The 18800-nt window shown below is 42.2% G+C and overlaps 1 protein-coding gene across 3 annotated transcripts in view; it reads left to right on the top strand.

Moving 5' to 3' along the window:
* The window catches only part of KDM1A (lysine demethylase 1A), a 1206177-nt gene that overhangs the window by 270023 nt on the left and 917354 nt on the right, over positions 1–18800 (top strand). For all 3 annotated transcript variants that reach the window (XM_078682705.1, XM_078682704.1, XM_078682706.1), the window contains exon 6: positions 4603–4709. In XM_078682705.1, the coding sequence (XP_078538831.1) occupies positions 4603–4709 (107 nt within the window). The remainder of the gene's footprint in view (positions 1–4602; positions 4710–18800) is intronic.

The following is an 18800-nucleotide window of genomic DNA, read 5'->3' as shown; positions in this document are numbered from 1 at the left end:
CCAACAACACTGCACCTTGACATCCCATACCTTCTATTCTTTGGCAAGATTATTCTATTGCAAGACCACCGTACATTAAGGCTAAAGGAGCATAGCACACTAAAGTCAGTACACAATGGTGGTGATCGAGGGTCATCACAGATCATCAGACCACTAAAGTGGCTCATTCACTACATTAATAGTTTTAGACATTTTTATTCTGAACTATTTAACAATGTTATTATGATTAATTATTAGGAGATTCCATTTTTATTTTTGTAGTATATCATCCAGTCTGATGAGGAGTGGCTGTTATGAATCACAATGTACCCCAATATTGGCTTCGGTAGTCTCCTAACCTTTTACCTACATTTACCCTGCCTGTACTACATAACTGTTTTTAGTGCTGACATTTTTCCTAATTAGGTGCTTCATAAATGTCATGTGGTTTTCCCCGAAAACTAAACTAATTTATTATGCATGAGGATTCTCAGAATCACAGAAGGACTACCATCTCTGCATAATAGTGTATAAGGTTAATCACCATAGTCATCCTCTGCCGACATGACACAACAAGGTATAGCACCTGAGGGTACCTTTTTGGGTATATAAGCATCATATCTTTGCTGGGGCAGGCAGAGGAGAAAGACTTGCATGCTGACACGAGACACTGAAGTCCCTGCACGCAGACGCTCAAGCACGCAGTGGTCTGACATCCCTTGCAGCGTGTCCATCTCGAGACCAAGAAGGGGTCCTTCGCTCTCTCATCAGGTAATACGGTTGGCTCTATCTTAGGGGGATTCTTAGCTATACACCTACATACATGCTAGGTACACTTCGGTACATTTAGTTAGGGTTAGCATTGAAGGAGTATGCATTATTTCTGTCATGTAATCATATGCCAGTATATAGCCACTGTTTTTTAGCATTATGGTAGAATTCTACCATCTATTTACTGTATTGGTGCTTATACCATTATACATCTGTTTTTGTCATATGGTTGTTGGCAGCATACATATTTTACACTAGAATGACGCTGGTTCAATAACTGCTTATTAAAAACGTCCCTATCGTTAATTCTGTGTATTTCTCTGAGACAAAGTGACAAAGAGTGACTGAGCCAAAAGTATTGTACTGTTTCCACGATACCAGAGGGGTTATGGTGGTCATGTTCGATAGTTGCCAGAAACTATTCCCTCCGTGGTAAGAGGAGTTCATGGTGGCACTGTGAGCTAGCTAGTATGCAGGCGAACGCATCCGGTAGGGATATCTGGAATCAGTCTGGACACTGATCCCACATTTTATGTTGTCTAACCACCCAGATCATATATAGATTTATGGGAACTACACAACAGTTTCATGTTCAGCAGTTTTAGCCTTCCAGGCCACATCCCCTCCTGTGAAAACTTTACTTGTTTTGGTCTCTCAATGTTAAAAAAGGACATCCAACTAAGCCAGGCTTCTTCCAGTGACTAGCTCACATCTAGTATATGTATTTGAACTCCCATACAGATGGCCTTTTGGTGGTCTCCTAATTAATAGCAGGTTCTTTTAGACAAAGCTGCTCAATTAAACTAGGAGTGTTCCTTAAGACCTCTGCTGCTATGACCAGTGAATATCCAAAATTGATTTTAAATTGCCTAACTAACACAATTGTCCTAGATTTAATTTCTATGTTCTCTATTTTTTTTACTGCATTTCTGCTTGTTGTGGGATGTTGAATAATTTTCTTTTATTATTTTTTTTTACTTCAAGGCCAAAAATGTGTTATATATTTAAGGATCAGATTGAGCATATGGAAAGTCTGCATAATATCGGTCATTAGATCATAACAACTAACACCATTTAAATCTACATGTTACAAACATGTCTAAGTGAGTTAAGTACTCAGTACTGATCTCTATGTGCCTCCAGAACACACTTTTGAATTTCACAGAGGCCAAATATGCTCTTCATTCTTCTGAAGACCATACGTTGAATACCATTATTTTAAATAATGAATACATTTATAAGAAAATGCATATATTTGGAGACAAACGCAATATGGAAAGCAGTTTCTCATTGTATGTCTTGGTGACTTCTCCAGTTTGCTGTAACTAGTTTAGGTGTGCAGTACTTTAACGACCTGACCCAAACAACATATATTGAGGTTCACTATATACATTCTATTTCAACGCACCCCCAACTGAAAAGCATTTACACAATAATCTGCCACTCCAGGTTGAACAAATTGGAGTCTTCAGAACTGACCCATCTTGATTGTAAAATAAGCACAGCTGGGACTTTTTCCCCTAGCAAAGTAAAACCATTGAGTTTAAAGAAAAACGGCTTTATAAAAAAAAAAACCACTTTACGTCTTACATTTGTTCATTTATACTCTGTTTAGACCGATGCACCCCCTAAAAGGTGTGCAATCGTGTTCCCCTGCCCTGAGTGCCAGACTGCAAGTATGTGGTATAAAGGGTTTGGATATTGGCCAAAGTCTCACATGTATCTAATGTGTGTGCGGAGCCGTAGGCCTGTCCCTTGATAGCAGTGAAGTGCTGGACCTGTCCTTTGACCTGGAAGGGCGCATCAAGCATGCCTTCATTTTACTGACAATGTACTACTGTTCCTGTCATGATTTTCACAGGTAGATCAGTAATGGCCATATTATTTGAATCCATAGTTCTAGCCAGACCTTTTTATCTTTATCCCTGTCTTAAAGGTTTACTGGCCCACTTGTGTAAAGTTTTTCTTCTGTGCGATGACTAACATCTGAAGTGTATGCTGAGCCAGAGTAATGGAGGCCTGAAGGATCTAATTTGGAAGTACCTTGCCTTTTCTTTGCACAAGATGAGAGATTGTTTTCCCAGACAGAAGTGGATTGCTGCCATTCTGAAGCTGAATGGTGGAGACATAGCTACTGGAGTAGGAACAAACGATATAAGGCTTCTTTATACTTTTATTTAGGCCTTGTGCTGAATGGAGCACTACCGTTTGGCAGGTGACAGATGTGATGGGTAGGACTGCAGTCTCTGTTGCAATCATGAATAGGTTTTCTGTCTCATCCCTGGTCATGGTTCGGTGTGGCTGTTGCTAGTGACTCCCATCACAAAGGCTATGTTTGAAGAGCAGCCTGGAGAGGATACTTGAAAGAAGTCATCCCAAACTGTTTCCTAAAATGCTGACCAGGAATCCATATCTGCTGTCTTCTTTCATTGTATAAAAGTGGGAGCCAATGACTGTTTGTTGTTCCATTTTCAAGTTCTCTTTGGCCAAGGAAGGGAGTGCTCCGCAGAGTATTCAGAGGTCTGCTATGCAGACCAGAGCTGATGTCTCCCTGACAGCCAGTGTACTAGAGGTTAGGGGATATCGCTTGAAGACTTGCCTTTCTGGAAGAAGCTATTCCTCTGACCTGAAATATCTAGAAGCCAACCTGCGTGCTGAGAAAGTGAAGGAGCTTGCTAACCTCACTGTAGGTCTGACTTCCAGGCCGTACCGGAAGCATCTTGACCACAGTGGTTTGTGGATCCAGCAGGAGGAGGAGGGTTGAGGAGAGAGGTTTGCGCTCCTGGGGGTGTGTGGGCACAGTATCTCCATGCTGGTGGTTCCATGGGGAGGGAGGAAGGATTGGGGGGTGGGGGGGTATCATGATCACAGATAGCAGTTGTTGCTACTGTAGGCAAGGACTGTGCCCAGGGCAGACTGATCGCCTATCCACAAATTGTAACCGCCATCATTAAGAACTATAGCTAAGGCAGATTATGCCTTCCCTACCAAGGTGAACCCTCCTGCTGCAACCAAAGGCCTGTTTGTGAATGCCTTTGTGATGCAATGATCCCCTCACCCTAGGCAGCCCGTCTGTTGCACCTTACCAAAGACAGAAGTGGGTCTCTTAGCTGCTGGAGTCATCTGCTCAGCCAGAGTCCGCATATTCATGCGAGGACGTTGACCTCCACTGCTGTTCTGCTGCAGCCCTCATCCAAATTGTAGGCTGTATACCTCCAGCCGGCAGAACCTCCAGCAGAAATGGAAGCAACTAGAGACACATGCTGTTGCTCCCCACGAACTGTAGGGAAAGGACTCTTATATGTGCACTGTGATGAGTGAGACTGTGCTGAAAGGGGACTTTTTGATAAAGTTAGTGCTACATACAGAATTAGAGTAATCTGCACCTGACCTTTAATAAATGCCTAAAGGGGGTGGGGGCACCAGTGTGTTTGTACTTTTTACCTATTTTGTAGAGTATTGATTTTTAAATGTGTGGATTAAAGTGCTTTGGATAATCGGTTATTGTGCTGCTGGGTGAACTTGTGACCCCCTACACCATCTCACCGAGAAGCCGGTGACTGCTCGCCATCGCTACCACTGAGAGTCAAGTGGGTTGTACTTCACCCAGTTTTACAATGCCATAGTAGGACAGACTATGGTACAGCAGTGGCAAACAACCCTAGCCCCCACGGTTGATGCTCAGTAGCCCCTGTTTGTTCCATGGCCCCACCCACCGCAAAGAAGTGTCGGACACGCTGGTAGAACAGTGAAAACATTTTATAGAAAGTTTTTGTATGTTCTGTGGTTATGTTTTGCACAATGAGTTTCTTACTGAAGTTTTCTGTTTTTCACTTTTGTCCTATTCATTAGCAAAAAAAACTGGAAAGGTAATCATTATAGGCTCTGGAGTATCAGGTTTGGCAGCCGCTCGCCAGTTGCAGAGTTTTGGGATGGATGTCACGCTTCTTGAAGCTAGGGTAAGAAACCATTTTGAAATGTTGATGAATGTTCAAAGTGCACACATGATAACAAAAGCATTATTACAAACTGTATGCACAACTACTTGAAGCCTTTTCGACAGCAGGAAGAATTGCAGAATAACCTACCAGAATAATATACCAAACTTTAGTGACATTTTGTAGCCTTTGTGTCCTATTGAAGGAACTGCCGCACAATGACTCCTAATGGCATTGAACGGTATTTCATAATTGCCCATTGTTGTCTTCCCACATCCATATATTTTGCAGTACAGTTGCATTCTAGACACTGAAATTGGTTTTAGATATTTTTGCATTTTAAAGTCTCACTTTTTCAGTGTTGAGAGCATTTATTTACACTGGGAAAGATGAAGCAGGGGCTTTTACATACAAAAAGTTGAAACTGGTAATTCCAGCTTACAATTAAAGTACAGTTATCTGAATTATTCTGCATTGAATGGGTGTCCCTGATCATCACTTTGCCGGAACCAAAATCTGTGGTTATTTTACCAGTACTTCCCGCAGCAGAATTTCACCTAAAACTTTTTAGAAGCCATCTCTTTTTATGTCATTAAATTCAATAACTTTAGCATTTTAGGTGATTTAAATCTTCACCTTGATAAACCCACTGCGCTACTACTGTAAAACTCATTATTAACCTGGAAGCAGTCCAGCTCTCACAATTGTCAGTACCCTACTCATACAGCTGGCTATATTCTCGATCTATTTTTTTCCTATTCATCCAATATCAGACTAGATCCACCCATGGCACTCATTTTGTAGGATCACAATGCTTACCAGTACTTCTTAATTTGTCTACTTTTCTCCCCAGATATGACTGCCACCCACACACTTTGCTGGTCAAAACTTGCACCTTAATTGTTCTGCTCCCAAGTAGAAAACCCTATACCGACTTTTACTTCCAACATCATTTTAACAATTGAATCTCCACTGGCCTCGACATGATCATCCCTCTCACCCTGCCCACAACTGAGATCAAAGCTTTATGCCTCATGGTTTAACAGTCCTCTTCTCTCTCTTAGAAAGAGGCCTAAGGCACTAGAATGAGTATGGTGCAAGCATATTGACTTCCACAATAAATGGCACTATACGATCTATCATAAAGTCATCCGAGTAGTCTGCTCTGACTGATATGCAGATAAAATCAAGGGAACTTCCAATTAACCCAAATAAGTTATCTTCGTTGTAAAATCCTTTCTGGACCCAGTCTCTTTTCATCTCCCTCTCAGCTAATATAAATTACGATTTTACTATCTTTGTTTCTCAATAAATTAGCTCTTTTCCTACTCCAAGCTCTCTGGAACCCTTCATCTCCACTGGTCAAATCCTGACTGAATTTACTTTTATTAAAACTGATTGTTTTACTGTCCTATTTAGTTCCAACAAACCTGGCTCTCCATTAGATCCCACACCCCGGCATGAAATAAGCTAAAAGGCCTCAGTCATTCACCTGCTATTAGTTCGAATTCTGAATCTCTCGGTTTTATCCACCTTGGTCCCCAGACTTGAAAACAGGCAGTTGTTATTCCCCTTAAAAAATAAAACATTAAGTCTATAGATTATTGACCCATCTAACTCCTTCTGCTGCCTTTGAAAGTAATAGAAAAGCACATCAATAGACAATTATCCAGTTACCTAGAATCCCATGCCCCGCTAGATGTTTCTCAGTCAGGCTTTCACCCACTACACAGCACCAAGTCCCTCTTCTCGCTATTACTAAAGGTCTGGGCCTCACTCTAGATAAGTGCGGATCTAGAGCTATCATTTTACTAGACATACTGTGGCATACGACTGTGGCATACGACAGTGGCTCACGGTACCCTACTGGATTGATATAATTTGAGATATGCAAATGGTTAATTTCTTTTTTGAAGGACCTTTTTTTTCAAGTCTCTGTGAAACTTTTCTCTTCTTCCGTTTATCCTGTGATATGTCGTGTACCAAAGGGTTCATCTTTGGGCCCTATGCTTTTTAATATATACCTTTGTTCCCTTGCTAACATCATACAGTGTTTTGGCTTTACTGTTCTTAGGCAGGCGTTACTAAGCTTATTTTTGTGTCACATGACTTCCTCAGAACCCCCCTCGCAAAGTTATTCCCTTTTATTCTGTAATTGTTTCTACCTGTAACCAAATGGATGTGCCTCAAATACATGAAGCTTAATGGCAAGAAAACTGAAGTCATGATTGTTGGCAGCTAATCGAATTGGTGGTCTTCTAGCTGGCAGCCTGACTCCCTTGGACCTTTTCCATCTTCCGAGGAGATAGTAAATAAAAAAAAAACCTTCGCTTCTGACTAAACCATGACCTCTCTATGGATCCTCAGATCAAAAAAATTGTGGCATATTGTTGCGGAATCCAACGATGTCTGAGGAAAAATGTACTCTTCCTTTTTTCCTTTCGCTCAGAAAATCATAGTTCAGGCAATTATCTCTAGCCTAGACTATGGTAATCTACTTTACCTGGGAATATCTCAAAGTCTATTTGGGCGTCTTCAAGTCATCCAGAATGCAGCTTCCCATTTTGGGTACCCAGACATTAATCTATCTCTGCCCATCTCAGTACCCTCCATTGGCTGCCAATACCCAAAAGGACCAAATTCAAAGCTCTCTGCTTTGCGTACTGGGCTCTAGCCAAAATAGCCCCATTATGTCTTTAACTTTTGCCATCACCTTTCAAATCATAGAGTTCAGACAGAGGGTGAGGCGGCTCTTTTAGTTATTTGGCTCCCCAAACCCTGTACCACCTTCTCTTAATTCCTTATGAAACTGCTATCTGGAGACAATGACAAATGTGGCTGTTTTATACCTCATTCATTATGCAGCATCATTTTCCTTGAGCCTGGAGACCCCAGTTGGGTTATCTGTATGGTTTACAAATCCTGAGACATTAACCTGACATTTCAGTGGATACAACTGCTACAGTCCTGACAGTCACCGTTCATATATTCTTTATTTCTCTTTCTCTCTATCTCCATCTCACATGTATTCTAAAGCTACGTGAACTGGTTCTTGTTTGTCAAATTGTTGATGGAGGGACGTTTGAGCTAAATGACAGGAAAGTTATTGTCAATAGGGTGTAGTGCCTTACCATCTTGTTCCTGTCCCTCAGATTGACCATGTGGAGAGGGGCACATCATGCAAATCTTTCTCGAATGTATCCTGTTAGTGGTTGGAGGGCTGCAGCGTATCTGCTCTTTGAGGAAGAGCTACCTCTCTTTTGCTGCCTCTACTTGATATTGTAGTTTTTTTTTACTGGTTTTTCTTTCTTTCTATTTTTTGAAGGTGAAAGACCTTTTTTTGGCTTGAGACCTTGGTGTCCTTCAGTAGTTATTTAACTTTTACCCCTTTTGGAATAATTCATGACACCCAATGGAGGAGTTTTCTTCACTATAGAACCATGAGCTTCTGATTTCTTTCATAAAAGATAAATAACTTCTATCCAGTAAATAGTTAGTGTTGAGTGTAATTCAGCAGAAGAATCGGTCATTTTGCCATTTCTTTTTGAATTAGACCTCGTTAAGTCCTTATGTCCCTTTAAAAAGTAACCTTTTATCAGGTTAGGAAAAAAGATTTTCACAGCTGCTTTAAAAAAAGAAAATGTATCGGCCCTCACAGCCGGATCAGTCCTGTGGGCCACTAGACAGAAGGTTTATTGTAGTTTTTACAAGATGACAAGAACATGAATATTTGCTTTGCTTCATTTAAGTGTACTTCAATTTAGGTATGCATTAACTGAATTTAGGTGCTCCTGCTGCACAAATATCACTACATTTCACCCTGCACTCATCTTGTATGTCTCTGCATCAGCCTTCAGTTGTACTGCATCCGTACTCTTATGGTGGAACTCATGGTGACCCTAGGACCCCTGTCTCTTCTTCTCTTGCTTATCATGTCTATACCTGCCCTCCTCCACACCCACCCACCTTTTTTCAGCTCTTCTGCTCTCTTCCCAGTCTATTCTATGTAATGCCCACTCTGCCATTCCCAGACTTTCTGGTATTTGTTTGTCTCGGATGACCCCCTCTTTTAAAGGTTCTTACGCTCCCTTCACCTGCTTTGCTTCTGAAATTGCTTTTTAACATGGATTCTGTCCTGAATTAGGGTGAGTTGAGTTAAATTCACTGGATTTATAATGTCTTCCTGATGCAGCAGACACCCAGTGGTGTATATGTGCCTCATTTATAAAGTACCCATTGGGATTACTAGTGCTAGGACTCGCTAAGCCAAGGCCTAGAAGAAGCATGAATTACCAAAGCAGAGGCACTATAGCTTTTGGCCTGTTGAATGTTCGTCTTCCCTTGCAAATGGGAAACCACATTTGGAACTGGCAAAGTAAGTCCATTGCTGTGATTTAGAGGCTAATCAGATTGGACCACCAGTTGCAGACCTCCTTACAATAAAATACTTCAGCAATGCATATTTTCACATACACATATAATTCTGTTTATAATTGTTAGCCCAATGTTGTATTTCAATTATGTTCAGTACCAGTTGTCTGACAGCATACACGTAGAAATAAGACACTTAAGTATATCTGTACATTGATAGTTAAAGCAGCACTGAAGGTCATAAGGAAAATTGACACAGAGAAATGTAAACTTCCTTCATTCTTTGAGGTCCACGTTTTGCCAGACCCCTACATTCTCCCCTAACAGGGGAACGTGCTAGTCTGGGGCCGTGAGTAGGCCTCACTTCCAGCCTGGGGCTTGCAAGGAGTCGCCAACTTGATCTTGCGGTTCCTTGGACCTCTTTTGTTCTTTTGAGTGGGGAGCCACCACCTCAGATAGTAGACATCCTACTTCTATCCTCTCAAAGGGGCTGTACCCTGGGGCTGAACAGGGGCTTTGTAGTCCAGAACTTCTAGTGCGGACACACAGAATCCTTTAAAACGGACACTTTCATGGGGTGTCCTGGAGGAGTCTGCCTGGCTCAGGCCCACTGTCTTTTGTTGTTGCCTCTCTGGTTCACCAAATCCGTTTTTTTGTATTTTGGTGTCTATTCGCTCATAAAATATATTAAAAAAATTATAAATTGGACTGAGATTTATATTGTGTTGAGTTTTCGACCTATTAACGGTTTTGGTACTGATAAACACTTTACACTTGTTTCCCTTGAGCAAGCCCTGGCTGATCCGTCTCACATCAACCTGGGACTGAGCTAAGGTTTACATTTAAGTAACATAACTGGACATGATAATGAATAGTGACATTCCTTGGTGAGGTTCTCCACTAATAACTTTTTTCACAGCCATGATTTTGTAAATCAAAGTTGGGCTGAGATGAATCTTGTCCAGTAACACTCTGAGGAAGCCCTAGCTCACCCAGTCAAATGCTTTCTACTCACCAAGAGATAAAAGCAGAGCTGGTATATTGCATCTGAGCTTTTTCACTTTGGTGATCACGGCTTTAATGGTTATCTGTTCCATGGTGATAGGATATAAATCCATACTGATCCAGATATATTAAACCAGTAAAGAGAGGCTCCATCTGCATTTCCAATATTTTCAATTAGAGATTTGGGGTCCCAAACCTGCTTTGCTGCTGCTCACCTGCCATCGCCCTGCCGCTCCCGAACAGTCCGCGAAGACTGCAACGAACCATCATCGAGTGGGGGACTCCATTTCCTAGAGTCCCCCTGTGGCGCCTGACGCGAGCGCCACCATTCAGCGCCAGGAGGCGTGTTAAAACCGGCTCAGGGCTCCTGCAGCACGGGTCCCAAACCTGCCTTGCTGCTGCTTACCTGCCATCTCCCTGCCCAGCCGCTCCCGAACAGTCCGCGGAGAGAGCAACGAACCATCATCGAGTGGCGCCTGACGCGAGCGTCACCATTCAGCGCCAGGAGGCGTGTTAAAACCGGCTCAGGGCTCCCGCAGTGCGGGACGCGCACGGGCGCTGCCCGTGCCAAGGGTGGGCCCGTCCGCACTCATCAAAGCCCAGAAAAGGCCGGGCTGGGCCATATTCTTTGGCTTTTATGTCCCATAATCCCGCATTGGCTTCATTCATAAATTGCAGTAAGATTAAAAGGATATGAGTGTGTGCTTAAGGAAGGACATAATAGATCTTTCTGAACTTTGATGATGAGAATTAAAAATGGGGTATTTTATCCCTGTTAAGCATCTGTGATTGACAGTTTGTTTTTAAATTTATGCTTTATTAAGATCTTTTTTTGGTAGTTTCTCCTTTTTAATTAATTTGGGTTTATCATAGGTCAGAACCAGGTACTTCTAATACTGCATGACCAAGTGTTTTAGTATAAACGATATAATTTTATAAAACTGAATTGAGGAGTAATTTACTGTGTGTACCCACCTTAACCCTATCTGTATTTACACTCTCCATATTATCCAGGCAGTTGAGTCAGACACCCCGATCCATCTAAAAAGGCGAAATGGGGAAAAGGAAAGCAGCTAACATGATTATGGTGGGAGGAAAAAGATAGCAAAAACACCGAATTCAGTAAAATCAGCAGCTGAGAACTGTACCCTTGCTGCTATCGATGAGCTAATTGAGGAGGTAGAAAGCATGTTATAGGCAGGGAAAGAGAACAATGCTAAAGGAAAAGGCAAAATCTCCTCTTATTACACAAGAAAGAAAAAGTCGGTATGACAAAGACAAGTAGCCCATCTATTATTGTGCATCAACCTCATAGTAACGCAGCCTTCAATTGTGTCCCCACCAAAGATTGGACGGGGTACAGGTACGACTCCCTCTCCCGCTTAAGCAACTGTGGTAGAATAGGAAGGGATCAACATAGTCCATCCTGTAGTGAGGTAGTGAACATAGTGTTCAAATAGATACCTGCCTCTAGAGGTCAATGAGGAGGATACTCATGTAGATTGCTCAGTAAGCGAAGTCGCAACTAGATCTATTGGTTTGGGTTTAACAGAGGAAGCCTCGCAGAATATTACAAACCACAGTTACAAGTTGGTACAGGTCCTTTATGAAAAGCTTAACACTGTCCAAGAAGAGGTCATAACAATTAAAATAATGATTGAGGCACTCATAAGCCGCCCTTCAACAGACCCAGCAACAGCAGTTACTGACCCTGGGTTTAAAACCCATATAGGGAAGAAACCTGTTGCCCCCCTAATATAGGAAAGTGGGTATCAAAATCATCGGATAGAATAATTGCAAACCAAAATACAAACAAGGTCGTAAAACATTGCATACTAAACCTTTGGAAACCTTGGAGTTTTCTAAGAGAACCAAACCTTTTGAACCCTTAGAGCCTCTTAAGAGACCGGGCCCAATAAAACCGCTTGCCCCTGGGGATCAAAAAAGGTATGCAAATAGGAACCTGGAAATTCAACATCCAATTAGGTCCGGGATGGGGGTACCTAGTTTGGGAAGGCAGCTTGGTGCTAAGGAGGGGTACTACAGAGCGAGTCAGAGCCGTTACACTATATCCAGAGATGAGCAAAAATTGCATAGTGTATTCTTAACTAATGTACCGAGGCTAGCTCCGAATCATAGAGAAGATAAGGAGTCTCTTGTAAATAAAGTAACACACTGGTTTAGGAAGGAAAGGCAATGTCGTTCTCTCATAAGATCCGATATAAAAAATGTGGAAAGGATTCCTCAGGATACTGGGAATCTAGATGATATAATGGTATCCTTCTGGTCCAAAGACATTCCTGAGAATCTAATTAATATGAACTTAAGATCTCATTTTCTCTTTAAATCAAGAATCTGTATTAGACAAAGTAGAACTGGGGGAAATAGTGATTCCAATCAATCTAATAACAAAAAGTGCTACAGTGATCTTGAAGCAATAGATTGACTATACCAAGCTTCGAGCATGCATCCTGAAGTAATTGAAACAGCCCAACCCTCTTCACAAACATATTGGCCCTTACAATCTGTTGACCAACCTAAAGTGTCTCTCCCTTATGAAGGCCATAGGTCTGTGGGTAATCTATTAGACAACAGTGTGTCCTTGGGAGGGCCTACGCTTTCTTCTAATACTGGCCCCCGAATTGAATCATTTATGTATTTTATAACTAAACATGGTAGTCTCGTCATCCCAGTACTGCACCAATCCCAATGCATACTGAAGATGGTATCTTGGAATATAGCCGGGCTTGCAAGTAAACTGCAAGAACCGGATTGGCAGACATATATTGATTCCTTTGATATTTGCCTTTTTCAAGAATCTTGGGCAAAGGAGCCTGTATTTAAAATTGGCTATAGGACATTCAGTATAGAGGCGCACCAATCAGTTAGAGGAAGACCTTCTGGAGGCCTAATCTGGATAAAAAATAACATCAATGCTTCTGTAGTTATTGTTCCTACTGGTACTGATGATATCTTGGGTCTTAGTTTTAAATTTCCAAACAAGCACCGGTTGTATTTGTTTAACATATACATAAGACCGAGAGAATCCTCACTGGAATCAGCAATTATTACTCATCTAGAGGATGTTCTCAATTCTATCCATCTTAAAGATCTTGTTATACTCTGAGGTGATCTTAATTGTTGCTATAAGCCATTTCAGGGAATAAGCATGGTCATTGAAGAACAAGAGCTAGCTATGGGCATCCCCATATTGGGGATTGAAGAAATGATGAGACCCTCTACCTCAGCATTACAATTATTTAATTTCACCATTGAGAAGGGATTTAGATCATGCAATGGCAGAAGCCACCTAGACTCCAAATGCTCAAACACCTTTTCAAGAGGGCAATCTTCTTCCCGAGTTGATTATATTATGATAAGTATCCGTCATTGGGACCTCGTTCAGGGATTTAAGGTAGATAGCAGCAGAAAAGAAAGTGACCATTACCCTTTGTGTTTAGACCGCTTAGGGAAATTCTTCATGCTGCATTCTCCCCCTCAATCAGTTCGGGAATCAGACGTGATTCAACCAGAGGTTTCCAATAATAGGAGGACACTAAAATGCCCATCTATCCTGGGTAAGATCGAACCTTTAACACATGTTTATAACATCTCTGCTGATCTTGTATCACATTTTATAGAAATGCGTTCTAGTGGCCTAACTATATCCCAGGTCCATCAGAAGTTGATTGAGAGTATAAAGCCCCACTTAACTAAACCAGTCTCTGGGAACACCAAATTTAACACCAAGTCTGGGCACTCCAACCTATGGTTTGACGCTGATTGTGCCCTTGCTAGGCAAAATTTAGTTAAGGCTTTGGAAACAAAAAAATATAGTTTTGATTAGGGAATAGAGGGGTGCATACAATAAAGCTCAGAAAGTTGCACGTAGGAGGTGGGAAGATTAAAGTTGGGAGGAATTGCTATCAGCTACTAAAAGAGGTGACCAGTTCCTGTTTTGGAAGATTATTGCAAATGGCACCAAGGCAAATATCCCAGCCCAAGATTATAACCTGGATCCTAAGTCCTGGTATAATCATTTTGCCCACCTTTATGCTGCCCCGGTCCAAGCAAATGAAGCTCCCCTAGTTATTATTGACACACTCCTGTTATCCAACCAAGCTACTCCTCTCCAATTTAGTATGGCAGACACAACAAGGGCAATCGCTGCCATCAAATCCTCTAAAGCACCCGTCCCTGATAAGATCCCGGGTGATCTATTCAAACATGAGACAGATGTTTGGGCAATGGCCAGCCCATTCCTAACTCATGGAAAGGAGCGGAGATCGTCCCGATTTAAAGAAAGGTTCTAAGGACGATCCCGCAAATTATAGACCTATTAGCCTTCTAGATATATTACAAAAGGTCTACGCAAAACATATCTCAGATAGGCTAAATGATTGGATTACAGATAATAACGTGCTGTCCCCTTGCTCTCCCCTTGCAAAGCTGGTTTTAGGAAGAGAATGAGTACCATAGATCAGGTCTTTAGGCTAATAATCATATCATGGAAATACACAAGGTTGCGACACGGACATCTATACGTGGTCTTCATAGATTTGAAGGCCGCGTTTGATTCTATTCCTAGAGACCTTCTTTGGGCGAGTTTAATACAGCAAGGGGTTCCGTATACAGCGAGTTAGGCTCCGTGAGAACACATACGCGAAAGTGCGATGGAGGAAAGCGGGAGAATTGACGGAAGAGATACCTGTAAAAAGGGGTGTGCGCCAGGGCTGTGTCCTGGCGCCAACCCTATTTCGCCTGTACGCCAATGACATGATTGAGGCCCTTTAAAAAAGCCAACCACGATTACCCGAAACTGGGAGGTGAACACATCTGTGCGCTAACTTTTGCCGACGATACCATCCTGCTATCTCAAACACCTAGGGGTCTTCAAAACCTCTAAAATGCGTTGGGTGGGTATTGCAGGAAAAAGGGGCTTGAAATTAATCCGGTAAAAACCAAGTACATGACCATCAGACCCCATGAATGTTTTAAAAACAAAATGCAGTTAAATGGAGTTATTTTGGAGCGCGTTTCAAATGTTGTATATCTTGGGGTAACTATTGACCCAGATCACGAAATCTAAATCTATTCTTATTCAAAACGAAGCTCCAATTACAAAAAAACTTTTTTCTACCACGTCGAAGGCAATCACGCCTGCATTGCAGGTTTATAAATCTAGGGCCCAAGCAGCTGCCCTATATGGTTCAGAGTTATGGGGGGGGGGACCCTCTCACCTCTAACTTTAGGGGAGAATAAAATTATGAGGAGGTTTACTGCCCTTCCGCAAAATACACCTGTGATCACCCTTGTGTTGGATTTAGGTATTAAGCGGATTGAGCACAGGACTATATGGATGTCCCTCTCGTACTGGATCAGAATATGGACAACGGAGGAATTACAAACATATAGACAGGCATGAAGTGAATTTATTGCTCTTGATACTTTTGTCACATTCCCATGGTTGGTCCATATCCGTAGATGACTTTTGGATTTGGGCTTGAGTAGGTACTGGGAACACCCGGACTTTATTATCCCTAATTTCTAACAGGAATGTAAAACCATCTTCTGGAACTTCATTGAGCGGAGTGTTGTATCAAATTCTAGTTATGGCTCACTTATTAATCAGTTTCTAAGTTTTAAAATAACCCACTCCTTTGAACCCTTTCTGGATGAGATTGAGCCCCTACTTGCTAAAATACTGTACCTAAAATTTAGATACGGTACGTTCGAAATTAAGAAATTCACATATAGGTGGGGAAAAAAGGTTGGTGAGGAAAATGATTCTATTTGCACTGAGTGTTCCCTGGGAAGAGAAGAGGATACTGCCCATTTTTTTTTTTTGTACACTATATGAAATTCCTAGGAAAAAATGGATACGACCCTTGGGCAGGAACTTCTGCATCAGGCAGTATATCGAAATGCTGCGTATTCTTAAAACAGATACTTCCAGACTGGTTGTATTTGGAACAAGTAGATTTTTACTGGCAGCCAACTTCATCAGACAAAAGCAAGGTTTAAAGTTTTAAAAAGTAATGGAATATGTTAAAGCTTGATGTTAGGGTTTTATAGAAGAATTGTTATTTCACTTACCTGTGTCTGTACACTATGGTATCAAATATCTCTGTAGTTGATAGATACAATCCACAATTATGATAAATTAGCATGAGGCACCTGCACTTTATGCACTTAAGATTCTGTTAATGCCTTGCTAATTTATATTTACCTTCGATGTTGAATAGTACTGTAATTCTGAACTTAGAATTTAAAGTGCTGCAATTAAGAAGAGAATACAGGTTTTAAGTATTGCAAACACCTATCTATATGCTGCTAAGATTTATAAAATTGCACTTTAGGTACTTGAGTGTTAGGCACTACGCATTTAAAAAAATCTTCGTACATCCTGTTAAAATACGGTACTTGATATATTGTGTTTTTAATTGGTACAAAGATGTATGCCTACTTTTATATTTTTTAATGGAAATGTTATGTCTTTTAACTGGTGTGATGATTGTGTGAATCAAATAAAGATGCTTTAATATAATTAGAGATTTGTCTTTTTCATAGGGCTGTTGGGAGGTAGGATGCACAGTTGGCTAGGTCCTTGCCTGGTTTGGGAATTAACTTGATCACAGCTTTACAAATGGTAGGGGTTAGGGTAGTGCACTGTGAGAAGAGTTTGAGGCCATGTGTTCTGAAGGGATGAGAAGAAATTTTTATAAAACTCAAGCATAGAGCTGCCTGGTCTGGAAGATTTACTCATTGGTATTGATTTAAGCCCTTGCCTCAACTTGGAGAGTCAATGGGGTCTCCAGGAAGTACCCTATAGTGTGGTGTGTTAGGTTTCCTTCGCATTTGTGTAGAAAGTCTGGGTTGTTTGCTAGGTTTTCATTCTCATGAGTATAGAGGGTTTGATAGAAGCTGCAGAATATATACCACTTTCCACTTTCCTTAACAGCCAGTGCTTCACAATTTGTTTTAAAATGCGGAATAAATGATCTGGCTCTATGTAATCGGATTTTATGTGCCAGCAACGTTTCGACCTTTAACATAAGTCTTATATCTAATAAAGACTTCTAGCCACAGATTACTTACTTTAGAATATTTCCGAAGGCATTAGACTGGATCTAGAATTTTTTTGACCAATCCCCTTGCTCTCTGGTAGATGGCCTAGTTGTGTTGTCCACGCTGGAAGGGGCGTGCACCACCCAAGTGCCCTGACCTCAGTTCCTTATTGTATGCGCCATCAGCTTGGATCCAGATCAAGCGCTTCTCTGTACTTTTTAACTGACTTATATATTGTCATTTTGTCAATGACTAGTGCGCCATTCCTATTTTTTAGAAGGTGCCCTTGAAGAAACACATTGGGTTCAAGCCTTATGGAGCCCAGCATCAACTGATGTCAGTGATAGACCCCAGGAATGGGACCACGACTCCGCATTGTCTTTGGAGTGCTTCGCCAAGTACACCAAAGGCCATCTGCTAGCAGGCGGCCGAAACCCTTGGCTTCTCGCCATGCAACTCTATGCCACTCCAGGTCCTGTTCGTGTGGGAGGTTTTGGGACCGCTCCCAGGGTCGCTTGTATTGGTCTTCGTTGCACTCCTGGACTTCTTTAGGTAAGTCCCATAAGTAGTTGTCCAAGAAGATCAGGCACTTTGCGATTTCTCTGCGTTGATCCAATTCTTCGGACAATATGCGGGAACAACGCCACAAATTCCGACCTGGCTCGCAGGTGGTTCCTGTGCAGGTGGTGTCGGAAACTGGCTCTGGTCCGTTCTTTCCCGCATTTCCTGCAGTTGGAGTGACCTCCACTCAACTCCGTGAGTTTTATGAGGCCATGAGCCTCATTTTTGGGCAGGTAAGCCCCTTTGAAGCACCTTAGGGTCCAGAATGGCCTTCGACTGGTGCTCCCCCACCAGGCCCGTCCTCGGCACAAGTCGGCCCCTTAGGATACATTGGTGGGTGCGGATCGGCCCAGCTGCGACTTTATGACTTCCTCCGGGGACCGTTACATTGATGCCTTTCCTGGTGCCACCGACACCCATTGGTGGTGCTGAACAAATTTTGAGTCCCGACTCCAAGCTGTACCGGCGTCACATGGCTGCTGTTCTGGGGACTACTAAGCCCACACGGCCTGAATTGAAGACAGAGCCCCATTTTCCTGAAGTGCTCACTGAGTAACACAAATGGAAGGGATCTGAGGATCCCTATACCTATACTGACCCCTTAGCAGAGTCCTTGGCTGATGACAATTGGTATAAGGACCTGGCTGATGCTAGTGGTCTGAGTACCTCACCAGACACTGGTCTCTTCTTTCCTCCTACACTGGCTTTGGAGGAAGGGACGCTTTTGCGATGGTAGTGCAAAGGGCGGCTGAAGTCCTGGACCTACAGTACAAGTAGAAACCAATGTCTTAACAGAGGTGCTTCAACAAGGGGTAACCCCATCAGAAGCCTTACTACCCTTCCACGAAGCCCTCTCTGATATCCTGCGCTGGACCTGGGCCAAGTCCTGCACAGGCACTCCTGTGCACACAACCATTGCTCTCCGCCATCGCCTCACTTCCGGGGGCCCAGCCTTTCTCTCGCACTCCTCTACACTGGAGTGTTTTAGTGGTCAATGACTCAACTTCCTGAATCGATCCAAGTGCATGCCTTACCATACAACCAGATAGAGAATCAAACCGACTGGCTAACTTTGATAAGAGGATGTTTTCTTCCGCCAGCCTGGCA

Source organism: Lissotriton helveticus, chromosome 3_1 (assembly GCF_964261635.1).
Source record: "Lissotriton helveticus chromosome 3_1, aLisHel1.1, whole genome shotgun sequence".
Classification (NCBI taxonomy): domain Eukaryota; kingdom Metazoa; phylum Chordata; class Amphibia; order Caudata; family Salamandridae; genus Lissotriton; species Lissotriton helveticus.
Note: the sequence above shows the minus strand (reverse complement) of the source record. Positions and strands in the feature narration are given on the sequence as shown.